Consider the following 21,908-nt stretch of genomic DNA (forward strand, 5'->3'; position numbering starts at 1 on the left):
GTTTGTGGATGTTTGTTTGCTAGCGCTTGCAGATGATGCGGACCTGGATATTTTTTATTGGTGTTTTCCTGTAGTGTCGTGTTCTGACTGACATTTACCTGAGCTGTGTTAGTGTAAAAGAGAGGAAGGCACAGGAAGAATAACTACACTAGAACAGACAGATGGAAGAAATGAAAAAGGAATACGAGAAACAGTAGGGAATGAGATATAGGTAAGGAAGAAGGGGGATGAAAGATGAAGATAACATAAAAAATTATTTTCCTGTGCATGCACCAAAAGTCACAAGCAGATGGTGAAATATTTTGAAATTCTTGTTTGGTTTATTCCAGTGCATCCAGGAAAATGTTGAGGTATGCCATGAAATATGCCATGGCTACTTTATGCCATACCATAATAATATTGAATGGCCTCCGTAGTCTAAGGGTAACATTCCCACCTCATGACTCAAGGTATGCAGGTTTAAACCTGGTGTAGGTCGTGGAATTTTTAAGGGCAGAAAAATTCAGGGAACAAGTCCTCCAAGGGGGACTTTAAGCCGTGTGTCCTGTGTCGTAGATTTACGGCACATGAAAGATCCTCATGTCTCTAGGAGAGCTCTGAGCAAAATTAGGCCAAGTTTCCCGCCGAGGTAGTTTCCAATTCCTCTGGTAGATGGGGAAGTATCGGGGACTACTGCCAGAGAGGGCCAACCTCTCTGGCAGAACGGGGCTGATAGTGAGCACCAGTACTGGAAGGGCATGGCAACTGGTAGAATAATTAAAGGGGGACGCACAATAGATTAACAACTAGTCGCAGTGCATGGGGAAACCCACCCCCTCCAAAATAATAAAGTAATAATAATCCCTGTAACAGGCCTTTGAGGCCTTTAGGGTTGTGAGATTTTGAGGCTCCCACATGTTCTAGAAAATCAGCTAACAGGTGGCAGTAAGGTTGTCAGCCTTACGTGCTGGCCGCCCTCCTCGTATCCATTTCTGTTAGAGGCTGAGTGTACCCCAGGGCCATAATCCAGCTGGAAGGATGGATTAAAGTGAGAAAAGAGTCCACCTCATCAGGACTCGAACCTGCTACCTTCTGGCTTGTAGCGTAGTGCAACATAATAATATTTTAGCTCATTATTCATTACCAGTTATGTTTATACTTGATATGCTGTATCTAATAATTACATATTCAGAAAATGCAGGACATGTATATATGTGTGGGAGGCTCGCCTATGCAGCCACTCAGAGGTCACTGTTGCACTATATAAGCACATTTCATCACAGTCTCATTTTTGTGTTGGAGTTTTGAAAGTAATTCCTTGACTGCCAAGACTGCCTGCTAGAAATGCTGTGTCTGCTTAGGAGGAAATGCAGTTGCACAGAAAAACACACCACTTCCTCAGATTAGCTACAAACAACGACAGATTTAGAGAGCCTATTCTTTCCTCTGATATTGATACACTTGTTGCTATCTGTTGACAAAAGTGATATGCTGGGTGAATTAGCACTGAACTGACAGTTTTAATGTGGGCACACTGAGCTAATATAATTGGCTTAGGGCATGCAAAGAGTTAAAGTTATAATCTTAAGTGTACTTAAATTGTAGCTAATAACAGTATAGTTTGAGATCTGTTGAATTTTTGAATGGACGTTACACTAGTTTGAGCTGGGATACCATAGTCTGGATAGTGACTAGGGTGACAGATGGGTGACCACAAATTTGGGTTTGATTCCTGGCAGAGGCAAGAGCATTTTATCTTCTCTACAGCATCCATATTAGATCTGGCACCTCCCCAATGGATTTCTGTGGAGGTGAAGTGGCCTGAACATGAAGCTTGAAGAAAGAAGAGATCCTCCTGAAGATGGAGGCGAAAAGTTTTTCCGAAACATTGGTTCACACAAGATCTGTGTAGTGCCACATCCCAGAAGATGTCATTCTTCATAGTAACTACCGTGAAAACTTCAAATTTTAAAAATTAAAAGAAGCAAAAAACCAGTGTTATGTTTTTGGAAGTACAACTGAAGTTCTTTTATAAGCCTGTGAGATGTATGCAATTGCTGGGGTCACCATGAGGGGTGCTTTGAGCATGAAGTCAGAATGGGGAATATAATAGAAGAGGCACAATGTCATGTGGCTGGTGTAAACAAAGTTACCTGCATGTACAGATGCTGCATTAATGATGAAGTTTATATCCCTTATCTGCCAAGCAGTCTTCAGAACTCAAAGGCAGGATTCATGAGACTGTGGAGTCTGTTGACAGATATGCAATGCAAAGCATGTGATGAGTTTGCATATTTTAACCTTTAAGTGCCTAAGTGCCCCATTCTGGCCAGTGGTGAGTATGGTTGTTGTGGCCAAAGTACCCTGTTTTGGCCAGTCGGGCATTTAAACTCCGCTAGTGGAAGCGCATGCATAGTCCTAAATACTTAGTTTTAAATGTAGTGATTACCGGACAGACTTGTGTAAAACCATAATAGAGGAATTAAAATGATACCTGAGTGAACAACAGCAAAAAGGGATATATGTATGAGTTATGCCCAAACTCATCCACAAGCCAGTACTTTTACTGCAGATTCTGCAGATTAATGTGTTAAAAATTCGATGTACACACCTTTATTGTTGTTACGTGCTTGATGGATATATAGGCTGAAATGAAATTACATTATTTGATTTCACTATGAACGCACAGAAAACAGATTGCACTCAGTATCAGCCACGATGCTACTATCTGTTCATGACCATAGAAAGTTCAATAATCTCTTGCAGCTATAAGGGAAGGTCTTAGCACTGAAGAAGGGACCCCTCTAGCTTTCTCTTGAATAGCCATTCTTTCATTCTTCTGTCCTTCAGTCAAAAGATCCAAAAATCCGAAGAGTGTAAGCAGTGCTAGCAGAAGGCCAAATGATTTTATTGCTTCCATCCGTTTTATGACTCCAGGGAGGGCTAAAATTTGTCAAGTGTTAAGAACAGAAATGAATTTATAATGCAGAACATCTCTCTGAAGAACTGGGAAACCATTTTTGCAGTACGCATCAAAATTAAAAGAAAAAAAAAACAATAGAAAATATAGTGTAACTCTTTGTATAAAAATTTTCAAATCTTCCATTGTAATATGTGACTATGTTCTTTGCTGATACAAACAAAGTTAATTCCATCCATTTATCATAAAAATTGAGTTAGATACAGCATTTTTTAACACAATGCTTAAAATTGTTTAAGCGCCCTGACAGGAACGGACATTTAAACGCAGAGTAGCAACGGGCATTTAAACACGCACCAGCAGCAGGCATTTAAATAAACTCCGGCCAGCTCAAGCTTACCACCATTTCATAAGTCTGGCATTTAAAGGTTAACATGGATTCCCATTGCTAGGCAGTGGCTTGATAAACAGGTTCCTGTGAAGACAGACTCTTGGTAAACAACTTGTTGCTGGGTAATGCATACCATATGCTACAAGAGTGAGAGGTGTTTTCTATGTGGCCCATGCAGAGTATATAATGACAGTCTGTAGCTTGGAGAGTAGCAGTTGAGAGGTCAGCCAAGGAGTTCAGTCAAGAGAGTGGGAATACAATGGAACTCAGCAGTTCAGTTGTCGGTAGGAGATAGCCAAGGGAAGTTCGTAGTTGAAGAAGAATTAGAAGTTGGCCTGTGAAGACTTAACATGTTATTTGAAGACTTTATGTGTGCTGTAGTACAGTGATATTGGGATTGTGTGATTAAGTGAGACGTTTATAGCTCCCATGTTATAAATCTGTTGCCAGGAAACAGATAGTGAAGACTAGTGGAAATAGACTTAGAAGGTAAGCATGGAGTGATTTGTAATGTGAAAATCAGTAACAGTGTTATACTTGTTGGTAGTTACGACCTGTAAATGGTCACTGAATTCAATTACAAACCCGAAACCCATCTGTAGTCCTGATATACGTGACAGTATAGTTTGGGTATTTTCAGGGTTATCCATGGAGTCCACATGGAACACTTGTAGGTTGACAGAAAATACAATACAACACTGAGTCAGTATAGTGACGGGCTACAGGTTGGAGGGCCTGGGTTCAATTCCTGGCAGTGCAAATGTTTCTCTTCTCCATGGTGCCCGGGCCTACTTAGGGGCTCACCTAGCCTTCTATTCGGTGAGTACTGCGGGCTGTTTCCCTGTGGGTAAATCAGCCTGGGTGTGAAGGTGATGCCTCCATCTAGTGCTGAGGTCAAGAATGGTGGAGCTACACTTCCACTCTTCCATACGCCTTCATGGCATATAGCTTAATTAAATAAGCACAGGGACCACTTTACCTTTTACAACATAACATTGGTTTTTGTGTCCAGTGTGTTCACAGTACATTTTAGAAAGTGTTCAGTTCTTTTGTAATCACCTGCATTTGAAAATATTTTATTTAGTTTAAAAATAATTTTGGGCTGAAAGACATCAGTTTGGTCAGTGCTTTTTGCTATGGGGCTCATTGACCATGAATTATGAATATTACAGGATCTGGAAAAGAGCAGTTAAAGGAAAATTTAAGGTTCTGAGACTGTATTTCTCTGTTATGGGTGAGATGAACTGTGGTGAACGACCTGAAAAATAATTGAATTGAAGGTTATAAAAAAGCGACATGGCAATTTGCACTGAAAATAATGAATTTGATATCACAGAACATGCAGCGGTTGGCAGTTTATTATTGGTTGTTGATAGAGCCTGTTAGGGTAAGGAATTGCTTTGGAAAGCAATTACTAACAAAATGGATGCAGTTACAGAACGTTTAAGTTTTTTTCCTGCGATTATAATGGAAAGGCAGGATCACACATTGAACACATTTTTGTAATACAAGCTCATGCCATATTAGTGTTGTAAGTGCAATACATCAGTAAATCTAGGCATTTACAATTACCATGTCTTTTTTTTTATCATCTGCTTTCATGGCAGTACCAAGCCACTGGGCATGACAGTGATACTCCACAAGAAAATAATCTGAGAACCATATACAAATTAAAACAGAAACATTATACCATTTTATTGATTTTCCACATTTGTTTCACAATTCTTTTATATATATATAATGTATAGAAATTTGTTCTGGTATGCCATGGTAGAGAGGCTTTTTTACCATAGGTTTATATTTCTCAGCATAACTCTTGCTGAAATTTAACAGTGACTTTGTGAGCTGAACTCCCCAACACCATTTGTATTCATATTGTTCTCCAACCTCAAATGTTTTTAGTAACTTCGTGAACTAATGCCTGTAATTTATTTCAATAAACCATCATCAGAATACTTTTTTGTAAACATACTGTAATGTTTGTAGCAGAATACAGGTCATTGTGCAGAAGTTTGCAGATGCCATATCAGTACCAGGCTTTCCATATCAACACATTACATAAATTGTAACATCCAATAAATATTAATTTTTATTTATTTTTTGGTCAGATGATTGTGCATGTGTGAACTGAAATTATTTAAGCCTTTAATAAACAGGTGCAATCCATTTCTGTGTAACATCCCACTTAATTATACTGTATTATAATTCTCACTGTCTTATACATTTCCATAATCAGTATTTACAATATTTAAAATTAATATTAGAGGTGTTATGGATGTAAATTAATGATAAATTAAACTTTTATGACAAAATTTTTATCCCAGCAGAAAATATCAGTAAAAACCGTTGTTTCTGATTACAGATCGGTGCCTTTGTTTCGTTAGTTTAGCAGAAACATGAATTACTGGCACACATACCATGGAGAAGTTTGAGATTATTATTATCATGATCATGATCACTTTTTGTGATACAGTTCAAATGTTTCTGCTATGCCTGCATTTTTATGGATTCCAGCTTCATTTACAGATTTACATCTTGTTATTGTTTCCAAAAAAGTTACACCTTTTTAAAAAAGGCCTGCAATAACAGTATTAATGTTGTAAAAGTTTCTGAACGCCTAGTTCGTAGTACTCAATTTCTCATTTCACACATCGGATGACCTTGGAAAACCCAGTTAGGATGTGCCCTCCACTTGCAACCTGGTCACGCAGATCCAGGCTGAGATGTTGTGTCATAATAAGTTGCGTGGAATGAAGAGAGACAGTGAAAGGTTATTAAAGCGAAACTTTGCCAAAGATGTAGTTTCCAGGTGCATTAGGATCTTCGGAAGAGAAGAACTGTTTCCATAGGTCAGCAAAAACTTCTCGTGTTATCTCCACAGTCTTGTTCTAAAATAGCAATGAAAGATAATTAAATGAATTTGCATAATTGTTTGATCCTTATAACACTCATCCACTTGTTTCTGTCTGTAGTGCAACGTAAACTATTATTTTGAAATGTCATTGCAGTTTAAATTTCCTTATAAATTAAGGCATGCATAACAAAACTAGTTTTATTTTATACTTTCCTGCAAACTAAAATGTTTCTCGAGCACTTTTGTTACTCATTGTTACTGTAACTTGTGTTCTGTCAATGCTTGTTACTTATGTTAACCCATATTGGTATAGGTTTCATACTTCTGTTATTCATTATTACTGTAGATCATACTACTGTTACGTCTCGTTACCACAGCTCATTTAATTTTTATCACATTCATTCTTCCTGTGCGCTTTTAGGCATTATTTATTCATAGTACAGTGTAGCCAGTCTGTTGTGCTCTGTGGGTGGATTACATTAGCTTTTCACATACAGAAATGTTCTTAAAATATCAACTAAGTAACACTTAAGAACGATTTTGCCTCTGTTATAACTGCAATTTTATCTTCAACTTGGAATTGAATTCAGTGTCTAACAGCAATTTTAAACATTAAAGAGAAACATAAGACTGCTGATGTGCTCAGATACTGCATACATTCATAAAACAGTATTTCATGTTTTGTAGAGTTTAAGGTCAAGGTGATCCTTCTTTCAGAGGAATTTGTTTAAATTTTATTTGAGATAATTATTTGAACTAACCTACTTACAGAAATTTCGATTGTGGTCTTCTGTGTTGTGGCATCATGTAGAATTGTGGGTGTTTACTAGCTTTTCAGAGGAAAATGCTGCTTCGACCTTCAGGGTTCGAGTATAGTGAGTTAGGTTATATAGGGAAATTGTTAGGAACATGGCTGTTCAGAGCCACTGACAAGGGGAGAAGATGGAGCCAGTCCAGGACAATGGGCATAGTTGACAGGAGATGTAAGAAAATTTGTTCGTTCCCTTTTCATAGTTCCTATTACCCCACACTAGTTCTGTGTCCACCCCCCCCCCTCGCCTACCAGTCTCAGTGACCATGTTCTTTGCAACTGGCATGTATTACTCAACTTGTATCCTCACCCTAGTCACGTCATCCCGGAAGATGGTGGCAAATGTTACTCCGAAACATTAATATCCACCTTCCGTGACCATGCCACACTTCAGGGCTGTTAACCATTACTTTCTCTCCGTGAATGTTCCAGTTCAAACACAGGGCAGTCCATATGGTAATTGTAGTGGGCAGAGTGGCACTGGCAGGATTTTCTCCTGGTACTTGGGTTTCCCCTTCCAATTCTCATTCAGGATAGCTTAGACGGCATAGCGATAGGCTGGACAGCTGAGGATTTTAGGTCTGATCCCAGGCAGGGGCAAGAGATTTTTGTATGATCCACAGTGTCCAGGCTGGCTATGGGGACCATCCAGCCTCCTATCCAATGGGTACTGAAGGTGAAGCTGCCAAGGTGTGAAACTAACCACTCACCTCCATATGGTGCTGAAGTTACAAATGCTCGAAGGTGTACCTCCACTTACCCATATGTCTTCACAGCCTGGTGCTTGATTAATTAGTACTACACAGTGCCTCAACGCAGAAGACTGCAACCAAACCCCTCACCATATTCATAACCTAAGATATACTTACAGAAGTGAATTTATTGTAGGCTTCAACGCTACTTTCAGGACTCAGACCATAACTAACACATAGAGACTTGAACTCTGCTTCGTCAATTGTGCCGTCTCCTGTAAACACAGTATAGTTTCAAGTACAGTTTTTACAGATTAGTATGTTGACATGTGTGCTAAAACATCTTCAAGGGTCCGTCATCATCATCAGATAGTGACAGATCATTATATCATCATTACAAAGTAGATTCTGTTTTCAACCTAAAGTGAGAACCAAAATCGCAGTACTGGAGATGTCGCTGAACACATGGGACTTTTCTTCAATAAAGTTGTCTACTCATGGTATGACTTAACCTCAAATATATTTTAGATTAAGTTTACACAGGAATTAGGCATGATCTGGTAGACAATTTATTCATGTTTGATGTGGAATTCTTTTCAGATGTTGAAAAACTTGAAAGTCATTAACATAACTGAAAAGACAAATATAAAATCAAGGAGAGATTTTTTATTTGTATTCATCGTTGCTATGGTTTATTTAATAGGAGCCGGGAAGTGTAGTCAATATAGCGACTGGCTATGGACTGGATGGCCAAGGGGTTGGAGTTCGAGTCCCAGTAGGTTTAAGGACTTTCTCTTCTTCATGTCATCTACACCAGCTCTGGGCTCCACCCAACCTCCTATCCTATGGGTATGGGGGCTCTTTCCCTGGGGCCAAAGCGGCAGGGGCGTGAAGCTGACCACTCACCTCCAGCTGGTGCCGAGATCAAGAGAATGTGGATCTATACATCTGCTCCCCCATACGTCTTCATGGCGTAGTGCTTAATTAGTTAAGCACTGGGAATTTACCTTTTTACCTATGGTTTATACGTATAATGGCGCTCTCATTACGTACTTCAGACTGCATAATGTTCAATGACGTGATAATTAGTGAATAACGAACTGGACAGCATGTAGAAGGAAGTGGCCATGGCCTAATTTGATGTATCAACATTTGCTAAAGAGACAAAATCCACGAAATACCTCAGAATAATTGGCGTCTTAGATTCGAACATGGATATTCTATGTACCACCTTCTTTGACATTAAGAAAATCCGCATTTTTACAGCATACTGTATTTATAGGTTTTACGCAAATGTAAGAATAAACAGATTTTTTCCTCAAACAGCATTAAACTGTAGGTCTCCAGAATGAAGACACTGCGCTCTGTGAGTGATAGGAATTACCATTTTGAACAATACTTAGATTAATTTCATGCTTGTTCCAAAAGATCTTGCTACTAGCTATCCACTGGCCCTCTCATGTATCTTGTTTCATCACTGCCGCATGAGGATACGCGATACAATTGCTAAATAAATAATTATGTATTAAGAAAAAGTGGTTTCTCCTAGTTCGTTATATTTTTTTTCCATATTTTGTTCTTTTAAAAAATAAATATTTATCAAAAAAAAATCATTAAATGTGAACTCATCAAAGTAAATCCTGCAAAATCCTCCCAAATAACATTTACAAGAAGAGCTGTCTGCCCGCAAGTTAGTATCAACAGCACCCTCATACCCATCAAGCAAGAAGTTAAGTATTTAGGACTCCACCTTGATGAGGAACTAACGTGGAGAAGGCATATAAAAGCTAAGAGAAGACAGTTAGAGCTCAAAACCAGAAATATGAATTGGCTAATCGACAAAAAATCACAGCTATCTCTTGAAAACAAAATAATCCTATACAAAACAATAATCAAACCAGTCTGGACCTACGGGATAGAGTTATGGGGATGCAGCAAACCTTCCAACACAAAAATTCTCCAAACTTCCCAATCCAAAACGCTAAGAAAACTAGTTAATGCTCTCTGGTACGTATCAAACGCTACCTTACACAATGATCTAAGCATACCATGTGTAACAGAAGTCATCAGAGCATACGCGGAGAAACACAAAAACCGGACCACTCAAAACAACAACCAACTAGATAGAATTGAAAGGTCCAGTGATTGAGACTAGCTCTTCCTAACGGGCCCAACAGAGTAGGTTTATCCTTCCCTACCCACCTGAAGACGGAGACAGATCCAGTCTCCGAAACGTCATGGTCTTTTTTCTTTTACATACCAGACGATGGATGAAGTCCAAAATAAGCCAAAAGAAGTAAAACAACCAACTAATAAGAAACCTCTTCAACCAACCAGCAATAGAAAGAAGACTAAATAGAACGTGGCCAGAGGATCTCATTAGATAAGCACCAGAGAATCATCGGAGGATGATACCTGCTTCAATATTACACACACCCATCCCTTTTACTAATTACTCTATTTATGTATATTGAGTAGATTGTAAAATATAAAAAAAAAGGTGAACTTAAGATCTATGTTGTTAATTTTATGGTTATGCCTTTTAATTTCCGCGCAGGAGTAATTCCATAACCCGTAATCTGTTAGTCCAGTGTCTAACTCTACTTTATTGCAACTACGTGTATATATATGAGGTTACATCATGCCTTGAGCAGGCAACCGTACGGTAGAAGAGTCATGTACAATCATTGAGTTCTCCGTTGTGACGATTATGTTCACAATTTTGTTAAAAACATAATCTATCAACTTTCTTCTTCTAACGTAACGACCTACGGCACTTACGATTATGACGAACCCTGAAAGACCTTTTAGGCAGGCAATATGACAGTTCAGAATATGCGCCAGGAACCATTGTATGCTTAGTAATTGTTGAAGTGAAGCAACTGAGATATGATGCCGTATAGTCCAACACTGACGTTTCGTAGGACCGTACTGCTTCCTTCTTCAGAATCGAAGAGTAAGCCAAGCAATCATTTTTCTCACTTTGCTTCCTTCTTGTTAGTTGTTTGCTTGGCTTACTCTTCGACCCTGAAGGGGGAGGCGGTACGGTCCTCTGAAACGTCGGTGAACTACTGTCGGACTACATGCGATAATATGGCATACAGCCAGTAAGTTATATGTTAGTGCACCGTGGCCTGTCTAGGTTATGTTTGGCTTACCTGAAGAATCCTCTAGGTCAAACATGAAATTCATGTAGCGGTTCTGCCAATCGAGCGCCTTGTCGGGATTCTTTGCGTAATCGTTCCACATGGATACCCACTCCTCGTGGCTCACCTGCAGCGACATGGCACGTGTTTACATCCCACTCTTGTGTCAACTCTTGGCGATCCGTAATATTAACGTATTAGCCCGAGTATGAGGTAAAAGGTAAAGCTATGCCTGCAACAGGCCGTGAAGGCCCATAGGATTGTGAGACGTCGAGGCTCCCAAATTTTCTAGACAATCGCCTCACAGATGTCGGTGAGGTTAAGTAAAGCTATGCCTGCAACAGACCTTGAAGGCCCATACGGTTGTGAGACTTCGAGGCTCCCATATTTCTAGACAATCGCCTCACAGATGTCGGTGAGGTTAACTAAAGCTACCCTTGTAACAGGCCGTGGAGGCCCATAGGGTTGTGAGACGTCGAGGCCCCCACATTTTCTAGACAATCGGCTCACAGATAGTGGTAAGGTTGTCAGCGTTTGCTCCGGCCTCCCTTTACCCGCCAGGAAGATTCCTGGTGCTCATTTCTGTTAGAGGCTGAGTCGACCCCCAGGGCCATAGTGCGGCTGGAAGGATTAGGTCAATTGAAAAAAATGAATAACCTCATCGGGAATCGAACCCGCATAGCGCCTCAACCATCTGCACTACCGCGTGCACACCTCCGCAGCCCGAATACAAGGCGAGTATCTGTTCATATACTGCTTCATAGAAAGTGAATTAAATACTTAGTTTATTATTTTTATTAGTAAAGATTTTACTGCAGGATTCAGGATAGCTCAGTCGGTATAGCGACTGACTACGGGCTGTACGACAGAAGTGTCGGAGTTCGAGTACCGTTAGGGTCAAGAATTTTCTTTTCTCCATGTCCAGACCGGCTTTGGGGTCCACCCAACCTCCTATCCATTGGGAACTGGAGCTCTTTCCCGCGGGTTAAAGCGACAGGGACGTGAAGCTGACCATTCGTCTCCAACTAGTGCTGAGGTCAAGAAAATGTGGATCTATACATGAACTCTCCCATACGCCTTCATGGCATAGTGCTTAATTAGCTAAGCACAGGTGCAACTTCACCTTTGCCTAGATTTTACTCATGTTTGCTACCAACCTTCGGAACTAAATGGTATATTCGATTTTCTCAAAACACTTCTCCTATTTTCCCCTCATTTTCTCATTGGAAAAAGTGTGTGTCACCTTATATTCTGTCCTGCACGGTATATAGCCCATGTATCGTGTATCACAAGTAATAAATACAACATTTTGAACTAAAAATTATGAAGAATTAGTGCTTTAAAAATCTAATTTAAACTGGTGGATAGATGAAAGTGGTTTATGGCAACTTTTAACTCTAATTTTTCTCCTACTCGAAGTAAAAAGCGCAGTTGCGAGCTCCTTACTTCTAAGGGGAATGTTAAGACGGGATTACTGCTCCGCGCCTGCGCCGACCGCCCATGTACCACGTAGTGCCGTAGTTTCCGGATGTTTGAGAAACACTGTTAGTCCTAGCAAGTTCTGACGCTGGCTCAGTGTCAATATTGAACTACTGTTGGTTCTTGGTACCTTGTGGATATGGGCAGTGTTTCCATAGTTTCCGAGGTATTTACTGCCTTCATCTTCAGGATCAATGTGACCAAGGTGAGTGAGTGTTCGTGTATATTGTGACATATAGACCCATTGCCAAGTAACAGCTGTGTAAACAGCGGCCGTAAAACAGCCGTCGCTAGGACACAGCTCTGTGGACACGTTTCCTCGGCAGCGAGAGAAGACGTAATAAGGCAAGATATGTTTTCTGTGCAGTCTGTGCTGGGGCTTTATAACGAGGACTAGTAATTTAGTTGTTGAATCGGTTGAAAGTTGCAGTTGTGAGAAGTGAGAAGCTGGTAGCTGAGATTGGGGACAGTTCGGGAACCCAGAGGAAGGGGAACGTTCACACTTGAAGCCACTACCAAGCAACGTCTATTGAAGACTGAGAAGACCTTTTGTGTGCTGTAGTTACAGTGATCTGTATGTGTAACTCAGTGACTCTGTTGTAGTGACTTGTAGTTACGTTCTGTAAGAGGACAATAAATCCGGTTACTAATCCAAACCCCGTCTATCATCACTCCATCACGTGACAACATATAGGTTTTATTGCAACAGACTTACGATGGGTAAGGTGGTTGTGAGGGGAGGCTGTTGCCTGATCAGGACGAAAGGGACAGTGTTGAAAGAGACGTTACCAAAGCTTCTGCCGCTTGATAATTTCTCCCACTCCACTGCCCTGCCCCACACATTCGTCTGTTTGTTGGATCGAAACCTATGTATATGCAAACACTCACAAATCCTACACACTCCGGTCCTGAAGATGGAGACAGCATGTACCTTCAAAACATCTGCAACATTGCCCACACCTACAAAAAACAAACAAAAACTCCGCGGCTTTAGTCCGCAAGCGAACTATACCGACCGAGCGACCGCCGCTTGTCGGCGAAGTTAGTAGCAACTTTAGCGGACAGAGGGAGTCGCGTGGTCAGCGCAACGGATCCCCACGGTCGTATCTCGGTTTTCTAGACCGGAGCCGCTATCTCCTTGAAATAGCTCCTCAATTATCATCACGAGGCTGAGTGAACCCCATTCCAGACCCACTACTTATCAGAAAATCTAGTAGCGCCGGGAATCGAAACCAGGACCTCTGAGTTCTAACCAGGAACTCTGACCACTAGACCACAGTGGCGGTCGCCCACATGTACACGGTACACAAATCAAAGAGCAGATTCAAGATCAAACAGAATAATGCATGCACAAGTAATGGAAACCCTAACCTTTCGTGAAGTCGTACAGTACACATTATACTAAAGGAATAACATAATGCAGTCAGTGGGCGAGATCATGATACTGGTGAGTCCACATTATAATAAAGCTCCTTTTGAAATCATAAATTTAAATTTAAGTCTCCAATTGCATATGTAGGCAAATGGGCACTGCACCAGTTTCCTTGATAAATCATAATATATGTCAGATTTGAGGTTTTCATGGCGGTGACTATGAAGAAAGCCGTCTTCTGGGATGTGACATCATGTAGATAGTATGTTAGCCGATGTTTCGGAGGAACGTATTGCCTCCATCTTTAGGGCAGAAGGTGCAACCCCCAAGCTTAAGTGTTAATGCCCTCCCATTAACCTAGCCTTTCTCCCCTGACACAATATTCTATACAACTTGTTTATTAAAACTGTCACAACACAACTATATCAAAGTCAGTGCCTAGTTCGGCTCTGCTACAACGACTCTCGTTGTTAACATTCCTTACAGAACGGACAATACTTCGTAAGATGAGGCACCGACTAAATAATTGACATTAATATTACTACATCTACATCACGAGCCTCCAATAACAATTTATTGTATATATATAGAATACTCCAATCTGTCCGTGGAAACGCTACAAAATCACAAAAACCAACGACTGACTCGATGATGTAAAGCGTCTATTGAAGAATTTTATTCTTGTTTTATACTATAACTTTTGTTTTATATAATCAAATTTGTTGTATTTTACACCAAGTATTGTAATATAATTAATATTATTGTATCCTGCTCTCTTCACAATCACAATATAATTCGTCTGAATTTGTAAATTTGAATAAAACACGAAATAAAATGTACACAAAAAAAACATTACCTCAGATCAATTACGTATCGCTGATTTTATACTTTAACCCCTTAAGTGCCAGATGTCGAATATATCGATGTTCACAAAAATTTCCACATCTTACAGCATCTGCCATCTGTTCACAGTTTATCTGAACCACATAGTCAAATATGTGGATCATCTTCTTAGGGAGTTTATACAATGAACCCATAGGTTTTGTAGTGATTTTACTAAGCACTGTAGAAAGCGGCCTCCGTAGTCTAGAGGTAACGTTCCCACCTCATGACTCGTGGTACGCGGGTTCAAAAACCCGGCGGAGGTCGTGGAATTTTTAAGGGCGGAAAAATTCAGGGATCAAGTCCTCCGGGAGGGACTATAAGCCGTGTCGTAGCTTTACGGCACGTAAAAGAACCTCATATCTCCAAAGGAGGTCACTGAGCCAAATTCAGGACATTTCCCGCCCAACAATAGTCATTAACGCCTCCGATAGATGGGGGAAGCATTATAGATACCGCCAAGCCAGTAGAGAACTCGCTGGCTCGGTCGGGACTGATGGTACGCACCAATATCGGTAGGGTATAGAAACTGGTAGAATATCATAGAGGGAAGCACAATGGACCAATACTGGTCTAAGTGCATGGGGAAACCCACCCTCTCTAATAACTAACTAACTAAGCACTGTAGAAAATAAACTTGAGAGTTCTACAGTTAATGAAACTTTGATCAAAATAAAATGTTTTCTTACCTGACCGTCTTGATTGGCATCAGCCTTCTGCCGCAGACCGTCCCACACTTTCAGCAGGATCTCTCTAGTTTCTGAGTACTTCGCATCTGAGTCTTTCCAGCCTCGTGCTTTGCGGATCCTCTGCGCATGTGCACATGTAACCAGAAGATCATGAACCTCAATATAACTATTATTGTTTCTGTCCATTCTTAATTTATAAATAGAGATCAGTAATTGTAATTAGTCGAAGCAGGGAATATATCTTTACAGAGGGGCTGAAACAAATGTATACACACCGTTCCACCGCCATTTTCTTCGACTGTCCTGTCATTCGATATGGTGGCTCTGGCATTCATGTGATTAGCACCATCTTTTGAGAGAATATCTCACTACACAACTTACATTACATTTCGCTTCAACTTTGTGGTTGTGTCCGTATACTTTTTGACCCCTCTATATATACCAGAAGCCGAAACGTCGCGAGTTCGATTCCCGATGTCATTGGATTTTTCAATTAACCTAATCCTTCCAGCCGCACCATGGACCTCGGGTCGACTAATCCTCTAAGAGAAAAGAGCCCTCCACTGGTCCCTATCCTGAGCCAGATCAATCCAATCAATACCATCCCATCCTATCTCTCTAAGATCCATTTTATTATTGTCCACCCACCTACGCCTTGGTCTTCCCTGTGGTCTCTTTCCTTTTGGCTTTCCCACCAATATCCTATACGCATTTCTCGTCTCCCACATTCGTGCTACATGCCCTACCCACCTCATCCTCCTTGACTTGATCATTCTAATTGTACTTGGAGAAGAGTACAAGCTATGAAGCTCCTCATTATGCAGTTTTCTCCAACCTCCTGTCACTTCATCTTTCTTCAGTCCAAATTTTCTCAACACCCTGTTCTCAAATATCCCCAGTCTATGTTCCTCCCTTAATGTCAGAGACGAAGTTTCACACCCATACAGAACCACAGGCAAAATTATAGTTTTGTATATTCTAATTTTTATGTTTTTGGACAGCAGACGGGAAGACAAAAGTTTCTGGACTGAATGGTAGCAAGCATTACCCGAATTCAGTCTCCACTTAATTTCCTCCTGAATCAGGTTTCGATCTGTTATCTTTGTTCTGAAATATCTGAATTGTGCCTCATTTTCAAAACATCTGTTTCCTATCTTTATATCATGATTTTGCCCTGCATTTTGTGACTTGACAGTAACATATACTTAGTTTTCTCTGTGTTTACTTCTAGACCAACCTCCTTACTTGCGTCAATTAAAGTTTATGTGTTTTTCTTTATGGTATCTACATTATCACCCAGTAGATTCACGTCATCGACATAGACCAACAGCTGATGTGTCCCGTTTAATTTCAGTCCCACCTGGTTTCCTGGACCTTCCTAATTGCATATTCTAAGGCAAAGTTGAAAAGGAGTGGCGATAAAGCATCTCCTTATTTTAGACCATTCTGGATAGGAAATTTATCAGACAAAGGTTTACCTACACGGACTGTACTATGCGTTTCGTTTAAACACATTTTAATCAACCTTTCATGGGTATCCCAAACTCTATCATAATATTGTAGAACACTTCCCTCCTAACTGAATCATAGGCTTTCTTGAAGTCTATGAATACCTGATGTACTGTCTCATTGTACTCCCATTATTTTTCCAATATCTGACTCATGCAAAAGATCTGATCAGTTAAGTCGAAACCCACACAGATAATCCCCAATAATTTCATCTATATATGGACTTAACCTTGAAAGAAGAATATTGAACAAAATTTTACACGAAGTTGATAGCAGTGATATCCCCCGATCATTGCTACAGTCAGTTTTATCACCCGTCTTGTGAACTTATATCATAATAGACTCCTTCCACAGATTAGGCAATTTTTTGTTATACCAAATAGAAGTAATTAGATTGTGAATCTTAGAATGTGATATTTCACCTCCTGCTTGAATAAATTCTGCCGGAATTTGATTACTACCTGGCGATTTATATCGTTCCAATTTTGCAACAGCACTTTCAACCTCAAACGGGCTAGGATCAGGTATTAACGGCTCAGCTGTATGTATTTCTGTCTGCCTAACATCACTGACCCTACCTACTTTCAATAACTGAGAGTAGTTCCTCCACCTATTCAAAATGTTGTGGGAATCTGCAAGCAGATCACCATTCTCATCCTTCACTAAGTTACTGCTAGGCTGGTAACCCCTCTTAAAGTCATTTATTCCTCTATACAAGTCTCTAACGTTCTTGTTCTTACTGTTCATTGCAAACTCATCAATGTTGTCTTTCAGATATTCCCCCTTTTGTTCCTGAAATGCCTGCTGGTTTCGCGTCTTATATTGTTCAGATTATCCCCATTTAACTCGCTTGGATCCTGTAACCATTGCAATTTGGCCTGCTTTCTTTGATCTAATAATTTTGAGCATCCTTCATCGAACCATGGCTTATGCTTCTCCGGTTCATAATAACCTAGACTTTCTTTGGCAGACATTTTTATATTATCTAATAGTTTCCCAAGCTTTATTAATATCCACCTCAGTTTCCAAGTTTTCCAAAGCCGCAAGAAGCCGGAAGGTCGCGGGTTCAAGTCCCAATGAGGTCATTGGATTTTTTTCAACTGACCTATTCCTTCCAGCCACACTATGACCCTGGGGTCGACTCAGCTTCTAACAGAAATGAGTACCAGGAATTGATTACATAATTTTCCTGGGGAGTAAAGCGCTGCCGGCGCGTAAGGCTGATAACCTTACCGCCAACTTTGAGCTGATTGTCTCGATAATGTGGGACCCTCAACGTCTCACAACCTTATGGGCCTTCACGGCCTGTTACAGGGACAGCTTTACTTTTTTACTTTTACTTTGCAAACATATTTGAGATATCAACACAATACTGCTCTTTACCCTCTAACTCATTTAATTTCTTGATATTGAACCTCTCCATATGAACTCTGTGTGTTATTTGCTCACTGCCAGTCTTTCTCTAACCTTTGCCACCACCAGGTAATTGTGAGAACCATACGAAACACACAAAAGCACTGTGTGGGCAGAATGCAGAGTTCAGTTGGTACCTCACAGGAAGCACATTACATCTCCGCTACAAAGCCCAACCGGTTAATGCTGTTTAGGGAAACAGTCGCTGTTTACTGCGAGAACCATACGGAACACACAAATACACTGAGTGGGCAGAATGCAGAGTTCAGTCCGTACCTCACAGGAAACACATTACATCTCCGCTACAAAGCCCAACCGGTTAATGCTGTTTAGGGAAACAGTAGCTGTTTATTGTGAGAACCATACGGAACACACAAATACACTGTGTGGGCAGAATGCAGAGTTCAGTCCGTACCTCACAGGAAACACATTACATCTCCGCTACAAAGCCCAACCGGTTAATGCTGTTTAGGGAAACAGTAGCTGTTTATTGTGAGAACCATACGGAACACACAAATACACGTACACAAGGTGGGAAGAATAAGGAGTTTTAGTACGTTAAAGCAGGTGCTACATTAGTAATCACTGGGCTTTAAATGGTTAAATACAGTATATTTAGACACATTTTATCCACGCCTCATTTTGCCGAGCAGCCTCTGCACTCGTCTCACAGCCAGTAGGAAGCTCGGGTCATGCAGTACCATGGCAACGTTTTCCATTTGCTTCACGAATCCAGAGAACGATATACGTTAATATTTACTTTTTTTCCCGTAATTGACGTGTACTTCAGTTAATCAATAAGGCAACAGGGCATGCGTTAGAGGAATGTTAAGGAACTCCTATATTGTCTTGTTTGCCGCGCTACTGGCCAGAAGGCAGTGCGCATCAGGAAGCTCCTGCGGCTGGGGTTCTTCACGCAAGTTTCCTTGGGTTTCCTCTGTCTTCAAGCAAGTGCTTAGATGTAGGATTTGAGGTTCTCACACCGGTGGTTATAACAGCTCTATCTTCCGGTACATAAGACCGGCAAGTCTCTTGAAAGTCAACCGACGTATCAGAGGAATATGTTACTTCCATCTTCAGAGTCGAATAATAAATTAAGCAAGAAATCAATTTTCGTGAAGCAAATAGACAGCAGAGTTGCTTGTTATCCGCTTCACATTGATTTCTTACTTGTCCACATGTTTCTCCGAAACGTCGCTTGACATTCAATGGACTATACGGCGTTATACCCCAGAACACAGGACTCTTTAAATACTGAGATGGTTCCCAAGTTTCCAGCTGCTACTGCCTGCTTCTCGTGCAGCCACTCCTAATTTAAATTAATGAAAATTAAACCCTGTGGTCCATAAATTAGCTTTCCAAATTATGAAATTTACGTGTGATTTAGAAAATAAAAATTCTGCTACCCCTCTCTCAAGCCACCGCTTCTAACCATCCTAAGGCCTTCACTTTCACACTGCCCTTATCAGAAGGACGAGCAGTCGAAGCCTCGGATCATTCTAAAAAATAAGGCTCTTTCTCCCACCCCACAATAATTCTTCCTCACTTCTATTATTTTCCCATTTCACCTACGCTTCTACCACGACTGTGCAATTGTAAAAAACATTATTGTCAAGGGGGTTTCAAGAATGGGCGCCAGCAGGGAGGTAAATCAGATTATTGGAGCAATAATCAGAGTCGAAACAAATAGGGAAAACGTATAAAATAATGTCACGTGTAGGATGGTACGCGTTACGAAATGACGGGTTCTATTTCGGATGATTGGATTTATTAGCAACTCGGTTACAACATATTTTAATTACATTGACTACAGCGCTATCGCTGATTTACACGATTTACAGTTCGTCGTTGCACACGCACTAGGATTCTCTGTTTCCACTAGTCGTCTCCTAGCAACGGATCTCAACACAGACACTGTCACTTCAAATCACTATGAAGTCTTCTTGTCTTAAATCACGTTGTACTCCTCTATCCTAATCTGTACTCAACTAATCTTCAGAATTCACTAAGGACATGCTTCATTCTTGGTTTTCTAGACCAGAGCCGCTATTTCCTTGAAATAGCTCCTGAAGTATCCTCACGAGACTGTGCGGACCCTCTTCCAGACCCACTACTTCTTAGAAAATCTGGTAGCGCCGGGAATGAAACCCAGGACCTCTGGATCTGTAGCCAGGAACTGTGACCACTAGACCACAGAGGCGGTCAAGAGGGTTGACAGTCCATGTATTTCTTCTATGACAAATGGGATTTGCAGATCATTGTGGATAGTAAATTTGAAGACATGCCGAAGTGCTTTAGTCACTGAGCACAAGAGTTTGGATTAAGTCTTTGAATTTCGTGAAGTAAAGAGGGAGAACTGCCTGGGTTTCGAACACACCCTATTGCAATTCAGATGCTCAGGAAGAAATTATGTCGACCGTATCAGTTAAAGAAGTTGTTAATAAACTTTACGGATAAATTAAAACGCTGAATCCAAACATTTCCAGTTCTCAGGTCATTTCTAATGTACACTTTCATGCAACTTGTTAGCGCCCGGCAAATGGTAAACGGAAATTGCTTTCCTCTTCCTTTTCTTGTGTCTCTGTCCCAACTCCCCATATCAACTTTTGAATGCCTGAGCAAGTCTTTATGAAACTTGGCATCCGAGCCAATCTCGACGGCGTATTTCAGAAATCCCTCCCATCAGTCTGTGTTTTTATGTGTATGTTGCTAGGCAACGGCTCGGTAAAAAAGTGACTGGTGAAAGTTGGTTCCCAGGATTAACGTTGAAAACGGTATTAAATTAGGGTCTTTGTTGGAATAAATGTGCTTTGTACATTAAAATTGAAACCTTATTGAAACATTACTATATGTACAATAAACGCTTGCTGATTGGTTGTGCTACGATAGCTGAAGTACGAAACGTAGTTCATACAGGAAAATTTGTCCACATGTCGCCCAAAGAAACTGGAATAGCGAAATCAACGCCAACATCCATTACAAGCCAACGGCTGGGTAAACATTGTTCCCACAATGAAGTCACCCGTTACTAAGTAACGGTTGGCTAAACGTGTTCCAACTCTAAAGCAAAGCAGTGAACATCCATTTCTATGATAACAATTCTCTAAAAAGATAGGGTTACCACGATTATTACAATGTTACCGCGACAACGAATACACATGCAACTATAGAATTGTTGGAGGCGTCGTTTTCTATGAAGTACATGTCCTTTCAAGGGAAAATAGGCAGTTAGTTCTTCACAGAACTTCTTGTTTTATGTATGGAGAGAGAGATATATATATATGAATATGGCCTCTGTTAATTTCCTTTGCAGCCCTCAGATGTGGTAAAGGCCTCATGCAGGAAACAACGTGTCGAAATTTTTGTAGGTTATGCTCAGTAGCTCCAATAGATTTTTAGTATTTCTGTCTTGCCGTTCTACTGTTACATGTAAGAACGCGTCTATTGTACCATTTACTTTAAACTTTAAAGGATCATGTAATATTCTGTTGGTGCTGAAATGCAAGGCAAATTGTGTCCCCAGATACCGCGCGCCTCTAGTAGAAGTGGGAGGGGCAAGTAGACTGTCCTGCGCGACATTCACTTGTTCTTACGAGGGAAGAATCACAGTGGCGGACTGTCTCTTAGAACACTTGTACCACTGCCATGTTCATGGGAAAATTTAGCGGCATTAATAATAAAATAAAGCTGCAATTAAACTGAATAAATTATATAAAATAAAATTGAAGGTATAAAGTTATCCCTTTGCTTAATTAATTAAGCAACATGCAA

The 21,908-nt window shown here is 40.5% G+C and overlaps 1 protein-coding gene across 1 annotated transcript in view; it reads right to left on the minus strand.

Moving 5' to 3' along the window:
• Positions 1-4,954: 4,954 nt before the first annotated feature.
• Positions 4,955-21,908, minus strand: part of LOC111862531 (calexcitin-2) — a 68,773-nt gene continuing 51,819 nt past the window's right edge. Inside the window, exons 4-7 of the mRNA XM_023848014.2 lie at positions 15,216-15,335; positions 10,806-10,920; positions 7,825-7,922; positions 4,955-6,178 (exon numbers count right to left, since the gene is read on the minus strand). Coding sequence (XP_023703782.1) covers positions 6,065-6,178; positions 7,825-7,922; positions 10,806-10,920; positions 15,216-15,335 — 447 coding nt within the window. The 3' untranslated portion in view covers positions 4,955-6,064. The remainder of the gene's footprint in view (positions 6,179-7,824; positions 7,923-10,805; positions 10,921-15,215; positions 15,336-21,908) is intronic.

Source organism: Cryptotermes secundus, unplaced genomic scaffold (genome assembly GCF_002891405.2).
Source record: "Cryptotermes secundus unplaced genomic scaffold, Csec_1.0 scaffold1084, whole genome shotgun sequence".
NCBI classification, from domain to species: domain Eukaryota; kingdom Metazoa; phylum Arthropoda; class Insecta; order Blattodea; family Kalotermitidae; genus Cryptotermes; species Cryptotermes secundus.